General features: G+C 34.7%; 1 protein-coding gene across 1 annotated transcript; it reads left to right on the top strand.

Annotated features, from left to right (window-relative positions):
• Window positions 1–6,268: 6,268 nt before the first annotated feature.
• LOC132555960 (WD repeat-containing protein 20-like) lies at window positions 6,269–25,979 on the top strand. Its single transcript, XM_060220345.1, has 5 exons — window positions 6,269–6,517; window positions 14,625–14,807; window positions 16,893–18,182; window positions 19,867–19,912; window positions 23,368–25,979. Exons 1-5 carry the CDS (start codon window positions 6,269–6,271, stop codon window positions 23,382–23,384), a joined length of 1,785 nt encoding a protein of 594 aa, XP_060076328.1. The 3' UTR covers window positions 23,385–25,979.
• The last annotated feature ends 1,708 nt before the right edge of the window (window positions 25,980–27,687 follow it).

Raw genomic sequence — 27,687 nt, 5'->3', positions numbered from 1 at the left:
AATATATTTCTAGAAGTTTTGATCCTTGAATTATGTTTAATTAGAAGAACTGAGTTTCTTTTTTTTACATTCTCTTTGGGAAGAATAAAGAACTTTTGGAGTATTTGTTTGTTAAAGTATTAGCAAGTAAATTTAAATGTTAATATCTAAAGGTGGTTTTTAATACAAATACAAAAAGTATTTCCAAAATAGAAGACTACTCAAATAAAGCCAGTGAGACAAGTTTTAACGTCAAAGTGAATTTAACTGAAGACAATTTTTACCTAGTTTTGGAATTTACCATTGCTTAAAACATTTAATTATTTTGAAGTTTAAGTTCATAATCAAATTATCTTATTTAATTGTTGGCATATGCAGTTAATTTGCATACAAATTTTGTTTTAAAACATTTACAGTTTCTGTGCCTATTTATACAAATTTTGGGACCAAAGGCAATTTTACTTCTCTGTGATTTTAAAATGAACAAAAGTTTACTTTGCTTTTTAAACTACAGCAAATATATTTTAACTCAAAGCTACAACTAAATGTAAAATATTCATTTCTCTACTTTATGATTATTTATATTTTGTATATGAATACTGATTTACATGTGTTGCTAGTCAAGTGTTTTGTTAATGATGTTGTCAGTATAGTAAGTAATGTATACTTGTAAAGACCATATCGTAATGAATTGCCTTTTGTATGCTTACTCATCTCCATCTCCATATCTATCGCTAGTAATTTTAGTACAGCACTAATATTTTTGGCATTTGCTACATACCTAGACATGAGTTATATGACCCTGGTGAAGATGATTGCTGAGCTATGACAGAGCAACAGAAAATTACAGAGTGTCTTTTAACATTATTCTGTACTTTTCAGAAAAAACTCATAGTGAACCTGTGAAATTTTAAACTACCAACAAGATCATAGTCCATTTGAAATGAATTGAGGAAAAAAGTTCAAATGAGATCAAAATACTTTCTTTGTTAATTTACAACTTTGTGAACTATATACTACATTGGGCTGTCAGTTAAGTAAGGTTTTGTTGGGCGTTTTATTTTTCAGGGTCCAGTTTTGACAGGTTACACTGTATATAGTATTTATAAAAAAATTTTATGCAATGCATCCTTAAGAAAAGTTTGAGTACTTGTAAAACATTTATACTGTATGATTGATCTTAAATCTTGTACTTGAATATATTTTGCTACAGCAGTGTTTGGATAAATGTGACCTGTCTATCCACTACCAGCATTAACTATACGTAATTGTGTTGTTTTTAGAGTAAGTATAGCATGATTTCTGATTTTAATCAAAAACATTTTTATAAGCAATAAGTATATCCATTTTATTTAAGAAAACAAAAATGTTATTTATGATATAAAAAATCAACTTTTAGATTTTGATCACAAGAATACAATTCTTCCTTCTGACTTAACTTAACAAAAAATGTATAAGAATTTCCACAAACATGGGTTTCTGTTTCATGAAAGTTTGAATGATACTTGTGTTCTTTTTTAACCTTTTTTTTTTGGTGATACACATGCCTCTGTGATATTTGATGTCTATATTTATCATACTTTGAGAATATGATGATATTATATGTTTGTATGTAAATATTGTGATACATTGACCTACATATCAAAGGTGATGATTTCTCCTGAATTATGATACCACTCATAGCTGGAGGTCCTAATCTGTAGGGAAAGATGGCAGAGATAGAGAAAACACTACCAGTGTGTTAGACTGCAGCAATCCCATACTTTCAAATGTTGATATGAAATCAAATTCCTATTGTCTTGGTGAAATGGAACAAAGTAAATAAGACAAAAGAAAAGAAAATGTACAGTCAAACCTGTCGTAAAAGCCACCTTTGTACAAAAGTCACATGTGTCTAAAGGCCACTTTTCTCTGCTTGCTTGAATGGCCTCTATAGACAGGTTTGAAGAAAGTTCCTTGTAAAAAAATGTTTTTTGACTTAAATGATATTCACATTCCATTTTGTTGAATGTTATGTGATAAAAAAAATAGGTTTCTTTATAATAAACATTCCTGTATCAAAAGGATATTTTGTGCTTTTACAAGTGTTTGTTTCTTAAAAAATGTTTTGAAAGAAAATGAAAATTTGCTTTTTAAATTTTAGTATTTTGAAATGATATTTTATATTCAACACTGGTACATAACTAATGTATTTTACTGTTCTGTAGTTGTCTTAATTTCCCATTTTTACATCAGTTTGTTCACAGAAAAAAATAATCCACAGCATTATTAATGAGTGACTCTGAGTTTCTTTCTTTTTCTTATTTTTTTGAAGCTTTTCATCATTTTATTATGTTAAATTGCTTAGGTAAGATCACAAACCAGATCTTGTTACAATAATAAAAATAGAACAATTTTATTGAGTTTTTAACCCTTATATATATATTAATTCATAAAACATCCAGAGGCACAAGGCAGTATCATATGTTATGTATAAAATATAATATCAGTCATGTGTGACAAATTCTGGTTCTTATAACAAAGAGCAGAGTGATAGTGGTCATTTTTTAAAAATAGATTGATCAACATAGGACTGTTTATGAATTGTTAAATAAGTTAATGTTTTTTTGTGAAGCGGACTCATCTTTTAGGAGTCAATATGTTTTCATTATTTTATTAAGTTTAAGTAAGAATAGAAGATGTTTTACATTATTTTTCATATTACAATATAAGAGCATAGTCGAGAGGTTCTTTTTTATTATCTCCTTTAATTCCTCTAAGCACAGCATTCTATTAAAGGGAGATAATCTGGTAGAAATTCCTATCATCATTCATAGACAATAATGATACAAAATAACATTGACGAATAGAGACCAAGTTCTTTGCATATTGTGATACAATATTATTACTCATGAAATGATATTCCACGACGAGAGAATGTATATTTTGTAACAGGGTTTTTGCCTCTATACAAATTTGTTTGCGATGATGTAAACATGTCTTGCCTTTGTACTGCGTCATGTAACAAATCCAACTACAGCTATGCATGTGCTTTCAATGAAAAAAATCACTATTATTTACTGTGGCCTTTTGTTGATATTTAACTATTGTGCTTAATTACATTAAATGATAAATTGATGCTGTATGTCATTGTTGTTGTATTTCCATATCAGTGGTTACCTAACAAATTCTGATCTTAACGATGGTCAGCACGCTTTATTCTGATACGAATAACAAAGTATTTATAGAACCTGATAGCTAGAAACATACTTTTTTCTATAAATAGCTTTATTTATTGTACAACAATTGCGAAACAAGCTTTTAAGTTTATATTAATCGCCCTTGTTGGCTGGGACGGAAGCATGTTGGGGGTCTTACTGTGGGAGGAAACTGGAGTAACGGGGAAACCCTATATGGTCGGACTGGTGACTCCATTCCTTTTCACGTCCATTACAGAATTGAACCCGGAAAGCGAGGTGAAAGGCGAGTGCGCTACCTCTGCGCCACCCGACCACCCTCGATAGATCGAAATAGATTTTATGTCAGGTGAGTTACATGTGATGGGCTCATCATATGCCCATCTATTGTCGATATCCTTAGATAACAATTCCTAAATGTTTAAAACGCTAAACTTGTCCAACGGTTACTAGATACATTTTTCTAAAGATTAAACAGGAGAAACGTACATATTACAAATATTAAGAATTGCTGTAAAATTCTTTACTGGTTTTCACCATGTACAACCCCCAACTCCGGGGTTGCTAAAGTATGATTTAACAACAACTAACTTTAAACACCCCGGTATCTTATCAAATGTCCGTAGCACCGCCCCTCATAAACACATTATCCTTTGGTCACATCCTCTGACAGATCCGATCCAAACGGGCCCATTGTTTGAGAAAATCACATTGATTTCGTCGTGTTTTAACAAATACTCTATTATTATTGATACTACTACTAATTTGAATTCTGTATATATTCTATAATAATAAATAAGCACAATAATGAGGAACCCTATCTACATTTCTTTTAATCCTACTTATTCATATATTCAAAGACTCGGAATTCCTGACAGACATATCTAGCGAATCCTGCATTTTAATTGTATCGGGAATAAAAGACAGTTAATAGACAAAAGACATAGAATAATGAAAGTTATAAAAGTAATTATGTCACGATAGATGTGGCTGTTGACGGATTAAACCACTGAATTTTTAAACTGACGCCATAACCAAACATACTGATAGTTGTTATGCTCTCTCTCTATCTCCCTCTCTCCCTCCTTCCCTCCCTCTCTTTCTTCCTCTCCCTCTGTGTTTTTCTTTTCTTTTTTACCCCCTCTCTCTTCCTCCTTCCATCCCTCCCTATCTCTCTCTCTTTCTTTCAACCCCCCCCCCCCCCACCTCTCTCTCTCTCTCTCTCTCTCTCTCTCTCTCTCTCCTTTTCTCTCTCTTCCTTTTCTTTTTTACCTTCTTACCCAAAAGTTGTCATGAGGACATATTTAACAATGAACGACTTGTTCGAAGAACCCTGACTTTATCAGTAATACACTCATGTCATTTATAAGGTATGTCACAGGAATAAACAGCACTGTCGGAGTAATTATTTGTCACTGTGGTCAATAGTGCTGGTCAAGTCGAAATAAGTCTATTGTTTGTAAATATATCGGTGTAACACTCTACAAAAGGATGGTGGCAATAATGGCAAACGATCGAACTCGTGTTCAATATTTAAACTCCGTGTGTCACGAGACCCGAACAAGATCCTTTATGCCACACATAATTAGTGTTTGTATGCTGGGTTTAGTCCTAAAATTTATCACGCTTTCTATTGTTCAATCTTTGGATTCAGTGGCTGTTGATTGAGAAAGGTCAAAGCCTGGGACAGCTGCAAGTACAGACGAACTTGATCATACATTGTGTGTAACTATATGTCAATACACGACGTCAGATCTCGTATGTTTCCGTTAACTTTGTGTTAATGGATAAGTTCTCCTTTGGGTGTATGGTGAACAGCATGACTAGAAATGTCGATTTTACAAGCATGGTGTTGTTTAATATAGTGGAGTGTACAGAAATTTCCATTTCTTGGACTGGTTTCGCATAAAATGGAAACAAGATGACGCAAAGCGTGGCATTATCCTTCACGTCCCGCTGTTTAATAGATGTATTATTTGACATCATTTACAAATACCATGGTTACATAATCAACAAGTTTCTATTTGTTATCTTGAATAGTTCCATACAACTGAAAATATTGGAATAGAAAACTTCTACTAGAGCACTGGCTTGATAACTGTACAAAAGTTTGAGCAATTGGTCTGGAAAAATTGAAATTCGTGATTTGGCCAATCTGTTGCCATGGTAGCAGAAAACGTATTCAAACAGAGAACTTCCCGATAGTAAAGGGTACCACTACAGTACTAGCTTAATAACTGTACAAAGTTTAGAGTAATTAGCTTGAACGGTTTCAGAGTACGGGTCCGGAAAAGTAAGGAACTCAATGTAAGAAAGTTCTCGGAGATATTTGCCAAAATAATAGAATAAAGGAATTTCGAATTCCTGCTCGTTTCATAAGTGTCATATGAAATAATGAAAACTGTGTATCGTGACATGATAATGAACCTTCAACTTTTCTCGTCATCGGAAACAGAGAGTCGCTAATTTAGGTATTTCAATAGCCATGCGTTCATTATTCATTATATAACATAAACCTGAAATAATTTTAAGCTTAAGTCTGATTAGTGTCTTTCTCATTCCAAACATTTATCAATATGGCATTTACGCAATTTTTAAATATAGTGCCATATTTAGGGATATATATTTACATAATTAAAGATGATTGAAACTTTTGTTTTAAAGGAAAAAATCGCATACTTGCCCTCTATATCTGGCATAGATAAATTTGTTTTTTTTTTTTTTTACATAGAATTCTGTATTTCCTAAATACATCTACCACATGTTACCTACTCATTCCTACATCTGACGCAATATAGATATCGTTTATATATAAGCCTTTAATCAGTATCCGGTGCTGCCTTCGTCATTGCCAAATGTGTACCAATATTTGTGTGATTGTTTGCAAAACCCAATTAGGTTTTTAATATTTTTTCTGGACCGATATTAATCAAACTACAAGCTTATTCGTCTGTAGAATCATAGATTTGTGTATAAATTGATAACAAATATGATCAATGTCAACGTGACCCCTTTCAGCCACGTGTGTTTGTTTTGGTTTACAGCGGAAAGTATCCTGTAAGCATGCGCATTGGCCAAGTTATCCGGGCATCTGTCAACTCTCCAAAACCAACATGGCGTCTCAGGGCGAGGGTGGAGGAAAGGATGAGATAAAAACACACTTCGTTACTAGAGAAGGGACTTATAAATTAATGCCACTGTCTGAGTATTCTAAGCCGACAAGAGTGCCGTACAATGGACAAGCTAATACTCCTGTCAAAGTGTCTTTCGTAAATGTAGACGACGGAAGTGGATCTCCAGATCGGATTTGTTTCAATGTTGGCAGGGAGTTATATTTTTATGTTTACAAGGATGTCAAAAAGGTATGCAACCCCGGCCCATTCATGTCCCCTCCCACCCAACCGATACTATGACCCCTGGACGCCTTGGGTTACAAAGCGAAGTCAAGGTCGTGGTGTTAAAAGGACGGTTCTGGGTACATCCTTCGTGTAGTACACACGTGTGTATTTAGGTTGACTATCTTGTCACCTAGTTGACAGTCGATGTTTTCTGTGTCATTTTATGTTACAAAGATGTTTTTCTTGGTTGCAATACCGGGCCTGCATCCAGACACACGGAAGTTTATACATGATTCATTACAACCGCTTCTAATCTCTGTTTGTAAACATAACACACCTGTGCAACATGCATGACACCACATAGTGTTGACATAGGCCTGTGCACATATCATGCACGTTTACTACTCTTTATGCTTATATAGAGTGTACTGTATGAATTATAAGACAATAAATGTGATGAATGTTTTTAATGTCTTTTAACTTTTATAAGTAGTCTTTTGTGCCTTGTGTCTGTCTCAGCTCTGGAGTCATGAGTCAGAAAGTTTAGGGATAGGTTATTGGTTATTATTTTGTGGGAAAACCACAGACTTAGTTGAATAGAATATTGGTTATTTATCATTCAATTAAGAGCTCCACGATTTCCTTGAAGTTTACTTCTTTCATTCCATTATTCTTATCATAAGTTGTTACTCTTAATGACTCCCATTATACACTTTCACTAGGTCTGGAAAACACCTGAGATACATTGTCCTTATCCAGTCCTATAGTATACACATGAGACCCACGCTTCACATGGTCCTGTAGTATGCACAGGATAGGCACTCCTCATCTTGTCCTAGCATACACAGGAGACATACCCCTCACCCAGTCCAATAGTATACATAGGAGGCACACACCCCACATGGTCCTATAGTATACACAGGAGGCACACCCCTCACCCTGTCCTATAGCATACGCAGGAGACACAGCTCTCACCTTTTCCTGTAGTATACATAGGAACCACAACACTTACCTGATCCTAAAATATGCACAGGAGACACATCCCTCACCCAGTCCCACAGGAGAGACATCCCTCACTCTGTTCCACAGGAGACATATCCCTCATCAGTATATACAGGCGACATACTACTCTCCCTGTCTAAGTTTACACCCTGTCCCATGTCCCAACAGATACAACCTTCACTCTGTCCCAGTACACACAGTAGATACAACCCTCACCCTGTCCCAGTAAACACGGGAGATACACCCCTCACCCTGTCCCATTCCCCAGTACACACAGTAGATACAACCCTCACCCTGTCCCAGTAAACACGGGAGATACACCCCTCACCCTGTCCCATTCCCCAGTACATACAGTAGATACATCCTCTACCCTGTCCAAGAACACACAAGAGATACACCCCTCACCCTGTCCCATTCCCCAGTACATACATTAGATACATCCTCCACCCTGTCCCAGTACATACAGTAGATACAACCCTCACCCTGTCCCAGTACACACAGGAGATACACCCCTCACCATGTCCCATTCCCCTGTACATACAGTAGATACAAACCTCACCCTGTTCCAGTACACACAGGCGATACACCCCTCACCCTGTCCCATTCCCCAGTACATACAGTAGATACATCCTCCACCCTGTCCCAGTACACACAGGAGATACACCCCTCACAATGTCCCAGTACACACAGGAGATACACCCCTCACCCTGTCCTATTCCCCAGTACATACAGTAGATACAACCCTCACCCTGTCCCAGTACATACAGTAGATGCAACCCTCACCCTGTCCCAGTACACACAGGAGATACACCCCTCACCCTGTCCCAGTACATGCATTAGGTACATCCTCCACCCTGTCCCATTCCCCAGTACACACAGGAGATACACCCCTCACCCTGTCCCAGTACATACATTAGATACATCCTCCACCCTGTTCCAGAACACACAGGAGATACAACCCTCACCCTGTCCCATTCATTAGTACATACAGTAGATGCAACCCTCACCCTGTTTCAGTCCACACAGGAGATACATCCCTCACCCTGTCCTGGTACACACAGGAGATACACCCCTCAGCCTGTCCCAGTACACACAGGAGTTACACCCCTTACCCTGTCCCATTCCCCAGTACATACAGTAGATAGATACAACCCTCACCCTGTCCCAGTTCACAAAGTAGATACACCCCTCTCCATGTCCCAATACACACAGAAGATACACCTCATTTGACATATGTCATTAGGTGATCACAAGAAACAATCTCACCATAGGACCAAAGTTTGCCCTATTTCTTTATGAAACTATTTTCATCATTTTTTAGAGCCAAATGCCTCCCAATTTCCAGAGCAATGAAGAGTTATGCCCCTTTATCAATATTTTAGTAACGTAATGTGTAAATTACGGATCTGTTTCTAGTACCAGATGTTTTCAATTTTCCTTTTAGTTGCATTTCGTACCTACACAGTAGGCATTTTGTAAAGTTTGAATCATCTTTTTAAATTGCTTAACAACTTAGAGGAAGTTCACTGTTAAAAATTCTCTATATCAGCCAGTTTTGTTGAAGGGGATGGGGCTGGGATAGGGAGTTTAAATTTCTTGCAGTTTCAATAATATAATTGTTTCTTCATGTTTTTTGTGGTTAACCAATACAATATTTTCATAGGTACCATTCATCATATTTCATTCTTCATGGAATTCACGGCATATCTTCAGAGTGTTTTTAACATAACTATTTTCTAATGTTTAGTCTAAAAAACCACGTGTCAAAAGTGTCTTTGTTTATGTCCTGTAACAAAATAGATATTGTTTTGTGCATTTTCACAAATGTTTTTTCTAAGGACCATTTTGAGGAGAAAATTATATCTTTCTGGTATAAGGAATGGGGTCATACATTATTGGACCTTAGCAAAATGTCTGCTTCCATTGCACTGCTGTGTTATACAATTGGCTTGTATTAGTGAAAGTTTCATTATTATCTTTCTGAATGTGCTCTGTGGATACAAAATACTGGAGCTTCCTGAGTGTTTATAGAAAAGTATATGTAAAGCTATACCTTCCTGGATGTTTATAGAAATGTATAGGTAAAGCTTTACCCTCCTGGATGTTTATAGAAATGTATAGGTAAAGCTTTACCTTCCTGGATGTTTATAGAAATGTATAGGCCAAGCTATACCTTCCTGGGTGTTTATGGAAATGTATTGGTCAAACCATACCTTCCTGGATGTTTATAGAAATGTATAGGCCAAGCTATACCTTCCTGGATGTTAATAGAAATTTATAGGTAAAGCTTTACCTTCCTGGATGTTTATAGAAATGTATAGGTCAAGCTTTACCTTCCTGGGTGTTTATAGAAATGAATAGGTAAAGCTTTACCTTCCTGGATGTTTATAGAAATTTATAGGTCAAGCTATACCTTCCTGTGTGTTTATAGAAATGTATAGGTAAAGCTTTACCTTCCTGGATGTTTATAGAAATGTATAGGTCAAGCTTTACCTTCCTGGGTGTTTATAGAAATGAATAGGTAAAGCTTTACCTTCCTGGATGTTTATAGAAATTTATAGGTCAAGCTATACCTTCCTTTGTGTTTATAGAAATGTATAGGTAAAGCTTTACCTTCCTGGATGTTTATAGAAATGTATAGGTCAAGCTATACCTTCCTGGGTGTTTATAGAAATTTATAGGTAAAGCTATACCTTCCTGGATGTTTATAGAAATGTATAGGTCAAGCTATACCTTCCTGGGTGTTTATAGAAATTTATAGGTAAAGCTATACCTTCCTGGATGTTTATAGAAATGTGTAGATCAAACTATACCTTCCTGGATGTTTATAGAAATGTATAGGTCAAGCTATACCTTCCTGGGTGTTTATAGAAATGTATAGGTCAAGCTATACCTTCCTGGGTGTTTATAGAAATTTATAGGTAAAGCTGTACCTTCCTGGGTGTTTATAGAAATTTATAGGTAAAGCTATACCTTCCTGTGTGTTTATAGAGATTTATAGGTCAAGCTTTACCTTCCTGGATGTTTATAGAAATGTATAGGCCAAGCTTTACCTTTCTGGATGTTTATAGAAATGTACAAGTCAAACTATACCTTCCTGGGTGTTTATAGAAATGTATAGGTCAAGCTTCACCTTCCTGGATGTTTATCGAAATGTACAAGTCAAACTATACCTTCCTGGGTGTTTATAGAAATGTATTGGTCAAGCTTCACCTTCCTGGATGTTTATAGAAATGTATTGGTCAAACCATACCTTCCTGGATGTTTATAGAAATATATAGGTCAAGCTTTACCTTCCTGTGTGTTTATAGAAATTTATAGGTAAAGCTTTACCTTCCTGTGTGTTTATAGAGATGTATAGGCAAAGCTGTACCTTCCTGGATGTTTATAGAAATGTATAGGCCAAGATATACCTTCCTGGATGTTTATAGAAATGTGTAGATCAAACTATACCTTCCTGGATGTTTATAGAAAGGTGTATATCAAGCTTTACCTTCCTGGGTGTTTATAGAATTGTATAGGTAAAGCTTTACCTTCCTGGATGTTTATAGAAATGTGTAGGTCAAGATATACCTTCCTGGATGTTTATAGAAATGTATAGGTCAAGATATACCTTCCTGGATGTTTATAGAAATTTATAGGTCAAGCTATACCTTCCTGTGTGTTTATAGAAATATATAGGTAAAGCTTTACCTTCATTGATGTTTATAGAAATGTGTAAATCAAGGTGTACCAGAGGAGTGTTCATTCCTTTAGTCATAAATTTAAAATGTTATGGCTGCACCAACCATCAGTGATGGATAATTAAAGGACTTTTCCCCAATTATTTACAAACACAAAGCTTTTGAAAGGTAAATTGAAAATTTGTTTCTACTCTTTATATGCAGGCTTCTTCTGTTGGATCGTTCCATGCACATCTTAGATCTTTCTTTAGTAAATCTGAATTCTGCTGAGGCCTGAGGAAGTGATATGATATGAGGACAATTTCATGAAAATTACACACAAATATTATTTTGTTATAGCTATATATATAGGCTTTTAAGTCCTTTTGTTTTGGAGTAGGAACAGACAAATTGTACAAGTTCAGGATAATCAGTCACCAAATTTCTTGTAAGCTGAATTGGTGACCAGATGATGCAATTAAACTTAAGCCGACTCCCTTGTTAAACAGAGTTAGCGCTTATCTGGTCTGTATACACAAGAGTTTAAATTCAGGATAGAAAATGTAGTGATGATCCTTCTTATAGAAGGCCACCAAACTCCTGTCAGGTATTCTATATATAATTATTGTGTACAGTATGTCATGACGTCAGGCGGTGGCTGCACTGATACACTGGTCTGGCTATATGTCAAGGGATCAGCTAGAAGACTTACACAGCTGATTATATGCCATTAAGATGTGTAAATAATATAATACTTTAAATTCTGAATCATGCATCATAGATTCATTTGATGATACATATCCTTGGTCAAAAGTGGCAAAGCAAAATCAATGCAACTTGTTAAAAAGGCAAAAATATTCAATAGATGCTGACAGTCATTTCAGTGCAATTTTTTTTTTCATAAATACGAAGAGTGTAAATGATGAGAAATGACTATTACAGACTGCCTGTGAGAGTCATTTTAGTATAACACAGTTCTGCCTGTCATCATGCTTATTTACATAAGTATGGGGACATCAGCTGCTTTTCCTTGGCCATACTTCCTTATTAAGTTTTTACCTTCATTTAATTGTAAAATTTCATTTAAATTCAAGATCTAGAGACTAGAGCAGTTATCTGGTTCCTCTTCCAATGCTTGATAATCGGATACTTTCTTGTTTGGATTCCATTTTAACATAATTGATCCAACCTACATCACAGTATATTATGTCAACTTTACACCTGTAGACCATCGACTAAGGTGTAGTAAATAAACTCAACAGATTCACCTATAAACTCTAAGTGTAGTTACTGTCATTCAATCAAAATTTTCATTTCAAAATTTGACTGGAACCTCATTCTGGAGATGTGCTTAAAAGTGATTACCACCCCATGTAAATACATTATGACAGCTCAAATATTTCACATTTACTAGTGATAGAGCGGAGGTCCAAATTTGAATAACACTATTTATAAATAGCTCTCTTTGTTAACTAGATTTTCAAAAATGTTTATAAAACATTCTGTGAATTTATTTGCAAACTTCTATACATGTCCCCACCAGTAGAAGGCATTAACAATCACCATGTGTTTCTGTCTAACAGCCTTCTTTGTCTGTCTTTCTGTCTGTCTTTCTGTGTCCCTTCCACAGATTATATGTATATATAACATATTACTATATTTAGCCACATGAATTACAAGATTTACACACTATTTCAATTATGATGTTAAAGTTGGAGAGAGAAGTGTCAACACTTGACCACTGTTATAGTAAATTCTTGTGTGTAAAATATCTCAAGAATGTCTTTTTAGTTTAAATGTTAAATTAACTTGGTTGGTAGATATCAGCTACTCTAGAGAAAGAATGTCTCTTCTTGAGGCTCCTGTGAATTTATGTGCAAGTAACAGTGGATATGACATAAACATTCCATTAGTAGGAAGAGGGGAGTGTTGCTGACTGGTTGAAAATACTCATTGACAGACTTGTATAATTTCTAGTTACATGCAAATACAAAGTGTTGTAAAATGTGGCTTGGTAATATTAGATATTTAAAGATGGTAAGGTACTGGGAATGTGAATATTGAATTGAGTGAATTGTTATTATTTTGGATGTATTACATATTATGAATTAACCCAGAAGAGTAAATACATGTATATGACAAGGTGAATTAAATATTCATTACATGCACTATTCCTAATTTCTCCATGATATTAACAAATGGGCCAAAACATCCATTGATCATGACCAGACTACTACTGCTAAAACCACAGGAATTCTTTCCAGTCAGTACTGGTAATAGAAACAATATATCATAGGGGGTACTTCAACACATTATATAACACAGTGGAAACTGACCGTATAGCCAAATCAATATCATATATAGGTTTTTTTGGAAGAGACTGCCTTTGAGATATATACATACTGACTACTGGGTTAATGTAAAAGGTCTCATGTTTTCCCAAGTGAAATGCTGTTATAATTTTCTATGAAAAAGATAATAATAAAAAAGAAAGTGTGAAAGCATGTACATATTGACAGTAATGTAAGCAATGATATGTATTAGTTATAGGTACAGTTTAAATGAAGCATGGTAGACACACTTATAGCAGATTCAGTTCCTTGTCTTTGGTCCAATGATAACTGCAGAAAAAAAAACTATAAAGCAATGAAAATAGATATTGTGATGATGTTGCCTTGTGTAGTATATACACTGCATCTGTAGAAATTGTTATGACAAGTATCACACAAGCCAGTTCTACACTTGTTCAGAGTTTAGTGGTCCTTAGTCAATATTGAAGGGTCAAATGTGATACTTGACCACTTTTGATATTAACAAAAAGAACTTGGGAGAGGGGTGGGATATTATGTTTGTGAGCCTTAAACTTGTTTCTGTGACCATCTTTTTGAAATTAAAAAATGTTAGTTGATGACAAATGAAATTTGGTGTGATTAATCTTTAAATACAGTAATACAAATGATATATGCTCTGATTAATATGTAAATACAGTAATACAAATGATATATGCTCTGATAATCTGTAAATACAGTAATACAAATGCTATATGCTGTAATTAATCTGTAAATACAGTAATACAGTAATACAAATGCTATATGCTCTGATTAATCTGTAAATGCAGTAATACAGTAATACAAATGATATATGCTGGGATTAATCTGTAAATGCAGTAATACAGTAATACAAATGCTATATGCTGGGATTAATCTGTAAATGCAGTAATACAGTAATACAAATGATATATGCTGTGATTAATCTGTAAATGCAGTAATACAGTAATACAAATGATATATGCTGTGATTAATCTGTAAATGCAGTAATACAGTAATACAAATGATATATGCTGGGATTAATCTGTAAATACAGTAATACAGTAATACAAATGCTATATGCTGGGATTAATCTGTAAATACAGTAATACAGTAATACAAATGATATATGCTGGCTAATTTATTTGCTTGTTGTTTCAGGCTGCTGATTTAACAAAACCTATAGACAAAAGAATATACAAGGGAACGTTTCCCACCTGTCATGACTTCAACAGTCTGTTGGTATCACCGGACAGTGTGCGCCTACTGGTGGGATTCACTGCTGGGCAGGTCCAGCTTATAGACCCAATCAAAAAGGAACTAGGAAAATTATATAATGAAGAGGTAGGTAGGATTCTCCTGGTCCAAACTTTGTTGTTAACTCTTTTCATATGCTGATATTTATTTGACTTGCATTGTAAAAAGATAGATCAATTTTTTTTTTACTTATGAAAAAGATGTCACTCTTTTTAGCATATAAAGATAACAGAGAGATGTCATTTTGCAATCTGTAATTGATATGTTTTATTTAATGAGCTCTACCTTTGTGTGAAAAGAAAATGTCAAGATTCTGAAATAAAGCGGTTGATATTATGTATAGTGAATGTCATGGTGGAAAAACCCACATTGTGTTGTATTTTGTTATATAACTTTTTTAGGTTTCAAAACTCATGTTTTGTTGTTTAACTTTGTACTTGCAGGCTACATGATCCTTTCTAAAATATGAAAAAAAAACAATAAATAAACACTTTCCAGTAAACAATTTATCCTGAGGATGATTAAGTCATTTTTAAACAAAAATATGGGATGTTCTAATGCTGATTTAACAATCAATTAACTTGGAAAAGGAAGATAACTCTCTGAAGAAGTGGTAGGGGAGAGGAACTCAACATATCATGACATAGATTGAAAAGGACTGTAGCATATTTATGTTGAAAATCAAATTACAGAAATGGGGACCCTACAGTATTATTGTTTGTCTAGGTATCTACCACTGATTTTGAGGTACAACATTCAGGTTTGGTATATTAAATAGTGACTTTTTGAATCCTCCTCTTTTGGTATAAGGTGATAGGTCATGGTGTTGTTATAAAGTTACCTGTAAGACCTGTCATTACCTTAACGGTTGGGCTGTTATATTTTCACTGCCAAATAAACATAGGTATTCTTGTTTTCTCACTTATAGGATTTTCATACCCTTCAATGAAAGAATTTGACAAAAAAAAAAAAAAAAAATTTGCAATCTGTGACAGGTATGTTATTAGTTGTTCAGTTTCAAAGTACATAATTGCTTAAAGTTGCCCATGATTTCACTTGGTGTAACATTTTTTCTAATAATGTGATAAATATTTTCATTTTCACAATGTTTATGTTTTTTTTACGGTAGAAGACACTTGCTGTGTTTTCCTGAACAGCAATTTGATTGGACTGTATTTGGAATAGTTCCTGCCCTATGTTGATTTCCTAATGCTAATCTTGACCGATGATCTCAACCAGTTTAACATGAGAATGGCATTTTAACCCAATATTATTCAGATTTCTGTATTTGTATTCATTTCACTACAATAAATTATGGATATTTCCTATGCATGGGCATGAGCAAATAATGTTCTGCCCCAAAGTACTCTGGTTTGTTTTCTTCAGTATTTTTAATCTTGTCAAGATATTTCCTTTCTCAGTTTTTAATCAATTTCTTTGGAACTTGGTAGGTTTTAAAACCATAACATGAGGTTGTGTTTTCAGTAGCAGCATTTTGATTAAGCAATATTTGAAAACCTTACTGCCCTTTTTTTTTGTAGCTTTTTCTCTTTTAAACTTGGTATGCTTTAATTTATCATCAAAACATATAGTTCTGCTTTCTCTTTCCCCGGCATTTTGACTGAATATTTTCATATTCATTTTAACATAATGTCATGAATATTTCTTTGGCATGGGATAAATATGTTAGACAATACAAAGCCTCATGGAGAAAGCAGGTAAAAATTGTATTAGTACCCATAATATTTCTAGCCTAAAAATAATTCAAGTGGAGACAATTTTCTCCCCATCTTTCCACCACCACCCCTTACCACCTAGATAGCAGGGGACAAAGTCACGGAAATAATTGGTAAATGTTCCAGTACACTTGTAATATCATTGTGATATAATGAGGTGACTTCTGATCAATACAATTAATTTTGTAATTTTAAATGTTTATGTAATTTGATTAGAAAAGATGATTTTCTTGATACTTCTAAAATGTAGTTAAACCACATTTTCATGTAGTTCTACTATAATAATTTCAGAACTCATGAGAGGGACGTGACAGGTAAACTTAGAACTAAATATTTTTCAGTTTCAAGTATAAAATTAGACCTGCTGTAGATGAAAATGTGTTCCAATTTCTCACTTTATTTCTAAATATTTTTCTGTTTCTTTGCTTCTTTTCAGCGACTGATTGACAAAACGAAAGTGACATCTATTCGATGGATACCTGGATCACCAAATCAGTTTTTAGTGTCACACGCGAGTGGTCAGATGTATGTATATAACGAGGAACTACCATGTGGTCCAACACCACCTCACTATCAACTCTTCAAACAGGGTGACGGGTTCGCTGTGTATACATGTAAGACAAAAAGCACACGGAACCCACTCTATAGGTGGGTGGTAGGACAAGGGGCAATCAATGAATTTGCCTTCTCGCCGTGTTGTAAATATCTGGCTGTGGTGAGCCAGGACGGCTACCTCAGAGTGTTTAATTATGATTCCATGGAATTATTGGGCTCCATGAAGAGTTACTTTGGGGGGCTTCTTTGTGTGTGTTGGTCTCCAGACAGCAAGTTCATTGTGATTGGTGGAGAAGATGATTTAGTGACGGTTTGGTCATTTCAGGAGAAAAGGGTTGTATGTAGAGGTCAAGGCCATAGGTCATGGGTAAGTGTTGTGGCCTTTGACCCTCACACATCAGTAGTTTGTGGTGTGGAAGGCAGTGAGTTCACATCAACAGATGAAGACATTCACAATGTAGCAAGCCACAACCCAAAGTGGGACATGCATGGCAGTGTGGCAAATGGGGGGACGCAAGGGTCAAATAGGAACTCTTTAGACTCCAGTAGAACTCCGTCACTTCCTAATAGTCCGGGGTCATCTTCCTGTATAACAACGTACAGATTTGGTTCTATAGGGCAGGATACCATGCTGTGCCTGTGGGATCTAACAGAAGACATTGTTAAACAACCAATCGGTAGGTCACGGACAAGTGTACTAATAACGGCCAACTCTACGCCTATGTCGGCCAATACATTACCCAGGTGCAACAGTGTGCAACATTCTCAAAAAATGAATTCAGTAGGAAGTAACGATGTTGCCGCTGATGGGCACGCACATCTGTTTGCTAATTCAACAGTGAACGCCACAACAAAATTTGCAACATTATCGGTAAGTGATAGCCGAAAGGAGTCCCAAGATAAAAAAGAACACAGAAGAAACTTCAGTCTAGCTAGTCGAAGTGATAAATCTAGTATACTGAAATCCAATCATGTTCGCCCTGTTGATGATGCAATGAAACTTTTAGGCACTTGCTCATGCCCCAGGCTGGACGAAGTGCCTATACTGGAACCGCTTGTGTGTAAAAAGGTGGCATCTGAACGTTTAACTGCACTGGAATTTAGGGATGATTGTATTGTGACTGCATGCCAAGAAGGTGTGGTTAATACATGGGCCAGACCTGGTAAAGTGGTAGGTATAATTCTTCATCTAAATTAAGGTCAGATAAATGAATCTGAGGCTGTAATGGACAACAATACACTTTTATTGTATATATAGCTATTATTTGGCAAAATATAGTGCTATATTCTGATGTTTGTGGCTGATGATTAACAATTGTCAGGCAGATATTTCAGAAGACAGAAATAGATAAATTCTCTCTATAAATGTATACGTATCTGATAAAGTACAGATCTAGGTCACAACTTACTTTACATTCCACACTACAAATCTAGGTCACAACTCTATATATATATGCCATACTACAAATCTGTATATATGCCACACTACTGATCTAGGTCACAACTCTCTATATATGCCACACTACAGATCTAGGTCACAACTCTCTATATATGCCACACTATGGATCTAGGTCACAACTCTATATATGCCACACTACAGATCTAGATCACAACTCTCTATTTATGCCACACTATGGATCTAGGTCACAAGTTACTTTACATTCCACACTACAAATCTAGGTCACAACTCTATATATATATGCCACACTATGGATCTAGGTCACAACTTATTTTACATTCCACACTACAAATCTAGGTCACAACTCTATATATATATGCCATACTACAAATCTGTATATATGCCACACTACTGATCTAGGTCACAACTCTCTATATATGCCACACTACAGATCTAGATCACAACTCTCTATTTATGCCACACTATGGATCTAGGTCACAACTCTATATATGCCACACTACAGATCTAGATCACAACTCTCTATTTATGCCACACTATGGATCTAGGTCACAACTTACTTTACATTCCACACTACAAATCTAGGTCACAACTCTATATATATATATGCCATACTACAAATCTGTATATATGCCACACTACTGATCTAGGTCACAACTCTCTATATATGCCACACTACAGATCTAGATCACAACTCTCTATTTATGCCACACTATGGATCTAGGTCACAACTCTCTATATATGCCACACAATGGATCTAGGTCACAACTCTATATATGCCACACTACAGATCTAGATCACAACTCTATATATATGCCATACTACAAATCTAGGTCATAACCCACTTTTTTATATGCCACGCTATGGATCTAGGTTGCAACTCTCTATATATGCCACACTTCAGATCTAGGTCACAACTCTCTATATATGCCACATAACAGAAAAAATAGAAAACCTGCTCGAGGATTACCTTATGTTGTCAATTGATTAGAGACATCTTTTGCTATGGATGTAATTAAGAAAGACATTGTCTCATAACAAAAGTAGTTCTATCTACAATTTGACCTTTGACTGTCATAACAGCAAGTAAGTCTGTAGTGCTTGTCTGTCCTGCTATATTTGCATTTGTGTAGGATCTCTAAGATTTACATTTTTGAAGACAATGTGTTACCTTTCAGAAAAGGATAAATACTTTATACTATTATACTTTCACTTGTTGTGTCATGAATATGTATGTCCATCCACAAGTATGAGAATGATTTCTTAAATATGGAAATGCTTGTATGGAGACTCTTGCAGCACTTGACAGATTTGTAACATTATTGAAATATTCAATGGTGAAAATTAGTTGATGTGATGATAAAGTTTTATACAGATAGGTAATTGTTTCACTTCCGGTATCATTTTCATGTAAGTCTATGTATCTTTTTTTATCCAGGGTCTAGCTCAGCATACTGTGATGAGTCCACAGGCATCTGTGGGAGGTAGGTATCATTTCACTGTTCATTAATTACTGATGGTCAGTCCTCAAGGACAGGTATAATCAACTACATAAAATGTCAAAATATTGCCACTCTTGTGCCTTCCTTTCTTCATGGATTTTGAACGCATTTAATTTTATAGATCAGCTGTGACATTAGCTCAGTCAGATTATAGTATACACAGGGTTCAGAGGTAAAGGTCACCTTTACTTGTACCCAGTACATCGAAACATTGATCATACTTGTATGCTTTGGAATTGGGGGCCCCGTTCTTGTCTTGCAAAAATGTCCTGGATTTATTTTATGATATTTGGTAGACCTTAATTATGAAGTTGTTGGCTAGCCTGCTGCTATTACAGATCACAGCTCTGTGATAATGACCGGGCTTTGTAAGTCTCATGCCTTTGGTATAAGATTGCAAATTGAATCAGGTACATTGAAAGGCATACGCACACTGTTTCCAAGGCAACTGATTAAAGGTTATGGTCTATTATAAAAGAAAAAATTGGTATTTGTCTTGTCATATTATCTTATATATGAGTGGGAAAATATCAGTTTACTGGAGTTAAGATGGTGACACTCTATATATCAATGCCTCTGTGTTTAACTCACAGCTGTATCCATGTATATCAAAAACAACCAACGTCTCTGTGTTTAACTCACAGCCATATCTATAGTCAACATCTCTGTTTAACTCACAGCTGTATCTATATATCAACGTCTCTGTGTTTAACTCACAGCTGTATCTATATATCAATGTCTGTGTTTAACTCACAGCTGTATCTATATATCAACATCTCTGTTTAACTCACAGCTGTATCTATAACAAACATCTTTGTTTAACTCACAGCTGTATCTATAGCCAACATCTCTGTGTTTAACTCACAGCTGTATCTATATATCAACATCTCTGTTTAACTCACAGCTGTATCTATAACAAACATCTCTGTTTAACTCGCAGCCATATCTATAGCCAACATCTCTGTGTGTTCATCTGTGTTTAACTCACAGCTGTATCTATAGCCAACATCTCTGTGTTTAACTCACAGCTGTATCTATAGCCAACATCTGTGTTTAACTCACAGCTGTATCTATAACCAACATCTCTGTTTAACTCACAGCTGTATCTATAGCCAACATCTCTGTGTTTAACTCACAGCTGTATCTATAACCAACATCTCTGTTTAACTCACAGCTGTATCTATAACCAACATCTGTGTTTAACTCACAGCTGTATCTATAACCAACATCTCTGTTTAACTCACAGCTGTATCTATAACCAACATCTCTGTTTAACTCACAGCTGTATCTATAACCAACATCTCTGTTTAACTCACAGCTGTATCTATAACCAACATCTCTGTTTAACTCACAGCTGTATCTATAACCAACATCTCTGTTTAACTCACAGCTGTATCTATAACCAACATCTGTGTTTAACTCACAGCTGTATCTATAACCAACATCTCTGTTTAACTCACAGCTGTATCTATAGCCAACATCTGTGTTTAACTCACAGCTGTATCTATAACCAACATCTGTGTTTAACTCACAGCTGTATCTATAACCAACATCTCTGTTTAACTCACAGCTGTATCTATAACCAACATCTCTGTTTAACTCACAGCTGTATCTATAACCAACATCTGTGTTTAACTCACAGCTGTATCTATAACCAACATCTCTGTGTTTAACTCACAGCTGTATCTATAACCAACATCTGTGTTTAACTCACAGCTGTATCTATAACCAACATCTCTGTTTAACTCACAGCTGTATCTATAACCAACATCTGTGTTTAACTCACAGCTGTATCTATAACCAACATCTCTGTTTAACTCACAGCTGTATCTATAACCAACATCTCTGTGTTTAACTCACAGCTGTATCTATAACCAACATCTCTGTTTAACTCACAGCTGTATCTATAGCCAACATCTGTGTTTAACTCACAGCTGTATCTATAACCAACATCTCTGTTTAACTCACAGCTGTATCTATAACCAACATCTCTGTGTTTAACTCACAGCTGTATCTATAGCCAACATCTCTGTTTAACTCACAGCTGTATCTATAACCAACATCTGTGTTTAACTCACAGCTGTATCTATAACCAACATCTCTGTTTTTATCTCACAGCTGTATCTATAACCAACATCTCTGTTTTTATCTCACATCTGTATTTATGTATCTCAAAAACAATTTTGATTCCTAATTAATGGTATCGTTTATAGTCTGATTGGTTTGTTGTTGACCAAATTTGTTACTTTCACTGCTCATAGTATATATATTGATTTATAGTGTGTAGGGTAGTAGATGGAGTGTTACATGTCTACAGCCAAGTCCATCAACATCATGAGTGACTGCAAAATGTTTTGTAATGCAATCATGTTTTCAGTAATTTCATGAATCAAATTTTCGAAATAGAATAATTTCTTTAGTTAATTTGTAATATTGATGATTTTTTTTTTGTGTAAAGCTGATGTGAATTTATTTAGATAAAAAAGTGGTTTTCATTGCGGATATACCAGGGGAAATAATTACATTAAATTCTGTTATTATCAACTTATAAATTTTTTTCATTTGGAAGCAGCCTTACACATCACACATGCATGATTCTGTATGCTATAGTGGGATACATATTTTTCAGAAATCCTTGGAAAAATCAATTCACATGATAAATTCATAGTTTCAAGGTTCAAGTGAACATTATTCATTATTGATTTCTTGACATATAGGAATTCTGTTTGTTAAATTTAAATAGTTTTATTTATACCTGTATTAAGTTCTTTCTGTGTGGTTCAGTGGCATACAGCCATGTACCAGTCATGTCCTCCAGATGTATTCTTATATGCTATCAGCTGCCTTTTAAGCTTGTGAAATATTTTGTTTACTACGTAATAGCCAAATGGGTATTGATTCTTGCAGTCATATGTACCATCTGATATAAAAGTAAACCAGACTAACCATCTCTGTCTAGCAGTAGGCCTGCTAATAAGTCACTCAGAAAAGTTGATATTCAGTAAATGGTACAATTGTTAATCTATCTTATTTGTATGTAATAAGTATATTCTAGATTTTGAGAAAGAAGATATATGTTGCTCCCCCCCTGTCCCACCCCACCCTCACTTGAAGAATATAAAAGTCAAGTAGCATTAATACCCATATAAGTATTGGTATGTCTCAGTATTATTTCAATAATGAGGATACATGTGGCTGTGTTCCCCCTTTTATGTTGAAGCTTGAGGTACATTGTACCCCAAACCATGTTTTCATATAGGAGAGTCCTTGAAAATTGTGGCTATATGTCTTGAATTTTACAAATTTAGGGTGTTTTGTACCTCATTCAGGGAACAATGTGTTGCTTCTATGAAAACACTTTCTTGTGATTTTGAAATCATTTACTTCATCAAGTAGAAAGTAATTGTAACTCTTTGTTTCTGTGTTTGTATTTGCAGAAATGTATCCCATGTAGCAAAACAAAAATAAAAGAGAACCTCTAACACAAGTGAGGGATTGTCATTTGTGCAGTCCATCTCGGCATGCATTCTGACCTCTAGGAGTGAATGATGACCAACAACAGACAAACTGGTGTCTTGTCATGGTGGCTACTGCAATGTTGTGTCCCAAATTTCAAAGGTCATCGTCTGGTTGAATCTGAATGCTTCATAAGCGCGGTGTTTATGTGACCTGAAGAAGGATTGGGTTCAGGGGCAATGAAGGATATGGAAGGTCAAGGTTGTGTAGCTTTGATGAAATCCTTTCAGGAGCAGACAGTGACTGTGTGACAGAAGAATTTCCTTCTTGGCTTGGCTGCTACAAAAATGTGCATCCTGGTGACCTAAATCTTCTGCTCAAAACACCTAGCATGACTGTAAGTGATTAGAGCACCCATAGGTCTCCATATTTACGTCTGTGACTGATTGATATATTACCTCTTTACAGTACACAGAGTGTCATGGAGTTGTGAAGACATGTACACTCAAGAAGTATTACATTTCCTCAGTTAGGTTTCCATTTCATAGCAAATTGGGCATTTATTCATTAAGGTGAAAGAGATCAGATTTTCTGTTTTAACTTTCTCAATTGTTCACTGACATGATCTGATTAGTCATTTGGCTGTGGTGTGTCATCCATGTCATCAACTTTCCTATTAACTCCCTAGGCAGAATAGGTTAAGGCATTGAGACTTTCATCATTTCTGGGCAAAGAGAATTTGAAGTTTATACATAGATTAGAGCAAGCAGACCCTCCTCCTTGTCTAGTCTGGTTTATCATGGTTTATATAAATGAGTTATTCCCACACTGCTCTGAACCTTCTCCCAGTGGAGCCCAAAAAAGGAAGTATGTATTGATTTCCGAAGAATATTCACTAAATGATGATTATGAGGGACATTGAATGAATCTAAAACTGTTATAGAATGTTAACAGAATTTGTTGAAAATCAATATCACCAGTGTCTGCCCTGGTTCTGTTTCTATCATTCAGGTTATGATAAAAGTCATTATTCAATTGTTCATGCTGTGTCCTTGACTACATGTTGCTAAACATCTTTACCATTTCTTATGATAAACAGGAAAGTTGAGTGTCACAGGTCAGATGGGACTATCATTCAAAATCTTGATTAAAAACTATGGGAAGTGGCCAGTTTCTAGCATTTATATTATCATAAGGTAAAATATATCTTTCAAATGAAGAGAGATATTATCTCACCTGGATTTAAGATGTGATGTAATGTTTTAAGTACCAAGGAAGTAGAATTTGAAAAAGAAATGTGGACGTTTTGATGGTAAGATGTAGTACAAATATAAATGTCAGTCATGTACCGAGTAGGTCTAAAACTTAATGATTTTCTGGTGAACTGGTTTGAACAGATCTATGGTTATTTTTCCAAATACCTGCTCTGGTCCTGTTGTAGATTCATTGTCTTCAATTCCTCAGGAACAATGTTCTTTACAATAATGATCTATTTACACATATACAGTTAGAAAAATACATTACTACAGAAGTGTTGGAATAAAGACCTCTAGAAAACCTTATTAGAATTTCAAGGTATTTGTTTGAAATATCAATAGCTTTCACATGGAATTCTAGCCTTTCAGTAGATTTGCTATCGGAATTTACTTTGACATCAAGGCAATGTACTGTACTTGAAAAGTCAAATCAGTAATTATTTTTTCATTTTCTTCATTTAAAACCCATCTTCCACAGGAGTTGAATTAGTTGAGTAGACACCATTTTTACAAAAAGGAAGAAATTTACTTTTATAGCAACTCCCAGACAAAAAAATACATGGAACATCTTTCCATCATATTATATTCCTGCTATATTAGCGTAAATGGATTTTTGTCCTGTACAGCTTATAAGCTTAACAGCAGAAAAAGTTCTGGTTTCACCTCTTCATGTGAAGGGAAGATAACTTTTGGTATAGTGCTAATGAAAAAGTCCTGTGTTAACATTGTTATCTTTGGACGCAGTGTACATATATATATATACTGACGATTGTGATCAAAATGCCTCCCAAGGGGGATAACTCTTCAATTACAATATGAAGAACAGGATCTTCTATAGTGTCATAGTGTCTGTGATAGTTCGCTCTGTTCAGATGCAATTTCAGAGAGCTTCGCAGAAGATCTCCCTCGTTTTGTACAGCTGAAATATATTGTGGTACATCCTGTTACAATTTCCCCATTATACTGTGATTTATATTGTAACAAATGAGAATGCTGTGTGGTTGTTATATGAAATGTTTTCCTTTCTTTTTTTTCTTTTTTTTATAGATTGGATGCCAGTGATGTATGCCAGTGATGTACTGATGTATTGAATCAGTTATTGTTGAATGAGTTTGTTAATGAAGGCATACATGTTGTGTTAATAGTGCTATAGAAGTTGTGTGTGTGTGTATGAACTTCTGTGGGATCCCCACAAGCAATACCGGAATTTTTTTTGTATGCTTAATTATCGTCATTTCTTCATCGTATAGAACAATACATCATATTATTGTAATAACTTTATCACCCATCATTGATATTTTCCTTTTTTTTTTTTTTTATTATTATTATTGTTTTAAAGTATGGAAATTCTTTTTATCTTTTCCTCAATTAGGAGGAGGGGTGGGGGAGGGAACTTCAAAAATGATTTTCAGTTTTACTGTTAATCCAGAGAAATTAAAATGAGTAAAGAAAGAAGTTGCTATATTCAATCTCCTCTTATAATGATACATGTTACAGAAATATTGAAAATGCAAACAAATTCAAACTAGAGATGGCTTTTTTTTTTATTTTTAAAGAAATTTGCAAAAAAACTAGTGGATTCTAGAATGACATCTTCTAAATCATTATAAAATGTACTACCTCTGTATCAAATATTCCATAATATATTTATATAGTATAATAAAATAGGAAGTAGTCTACACAGTAGTTTATTTTAAATATAAGCAGAAAGTAAACCTGACAAGTATTTCATAGTCTGTATGGCTTCGTGGATAATGTTTTCTTTATCATCAACTACTACTAGTTTTCTAATCATTCTGTTTAAAGGGTTATCTTCACTTAATCCTAGTGACTAGATTTGTTAAAAAAGGGAAAGAAAACCTAGAATCAGTGTCCCTTTAAACAGTTAAAGTGTTCTGTTGGCTTGATTAATGAGACTTGGCTGTCAGTGACTTTGATGTAAGTAGTGTATTAGCTATGTTGAAATCCTTGTTTTGACTGTTACAGAGATCCTATGGTATAAACCTGAACTCAACACCAAAGATTTCTTTTACAACCTTAGTTCATTATTTGGAAACATTTTATTTTCGTAACAAATGAATGTGCTGTTTGTAAACAAGGTATGACAAGATTTAATATCTTTAGCAATGCTCCAAAGAAATTCTTACTTTTTGTTAAATATATTGATATAGGATATTAAAGTTGTAAGAAAAAAATGACAATTTTTAAGGTAAGATAAACTTATCCTGAAATAGGCCAAGGGGCCAGCATACAAATGGTGACACAAAATTTGGGATAGGCTTATTGCAGGACAGTTGATAAAGCATTTGTTTGTTTCTATATATCAGTAGACATGGGCGGGCTTATTAATAGGCATTCTTTCATTGCTGGATATACATTAGATGTGTTATTTTGTATAAAGAAATTTATGATCAAAAGTTTATCAATAGGAAGTGTAAAGATCTTATTTCATGTCCATCTAGTGCCATAATGCTATTTTAAAATGCTGAATGATATTGCAGCATTTAAGGTGATGTAATGGAATTTTTTACTTTAAAAAAAAAAAGATATTAAAAGAAATTGGTTGATCTGGTTATTTGGGTGGGTGGAATGGGATGTTGTCATTTGGATGGTTGATACCAGATAGAAATCCTTTTTCTTTATGTAGTAGGTTTTTGGTTTTTTGCTAGAATAAAATATCTCTATTATGTCTGACTTGTGCATAATGACACTGTAATGAAATTAGTCCGACTTGTATGTGGGGACATAACACTAACAAAGCCATACACTGGTTGTCATGGAGAAACATAACAACAGCTGGTTGATACTTGTCATGTATAGAAATCTTACCATTATATGTGAAACTATAATCACACGTAGTTTGTCAGTGAAACTTGTGGGTTTAAATGAAAATGAGTGTTTTAAGTGTCATCATCTAAATTTTACATCTGATACATAATTGTTTTTCTTCTTCAAGTGGTATTAATTGTCCGGTATGTGCAATGAATAGGAGTTACAATGTATTTCTGTCATTGTAGAATTACAAAGGAATTTGTATATTTTGAT

This window comes from Ylistrum balloti, unplaced genomic scaffold (assembly GCF_031769215.1).
Source record: "Ylistrum balloti isolate Yb309-2 unplaced genomic scaffold, AGI_CSIRO_Ybal_v1 Utg370532, whole genome shotgun sequence".
Classification (NCBI taxonomy): Eukaryota; Metazoa; Mollusca; class Bivalvia; order Pectinida; family Pectinidae; genus Ylistrum; species Ylistrum balloti.
This window is presented reverse-complemented; position numbering and strand designations above follow the sequence as displayed.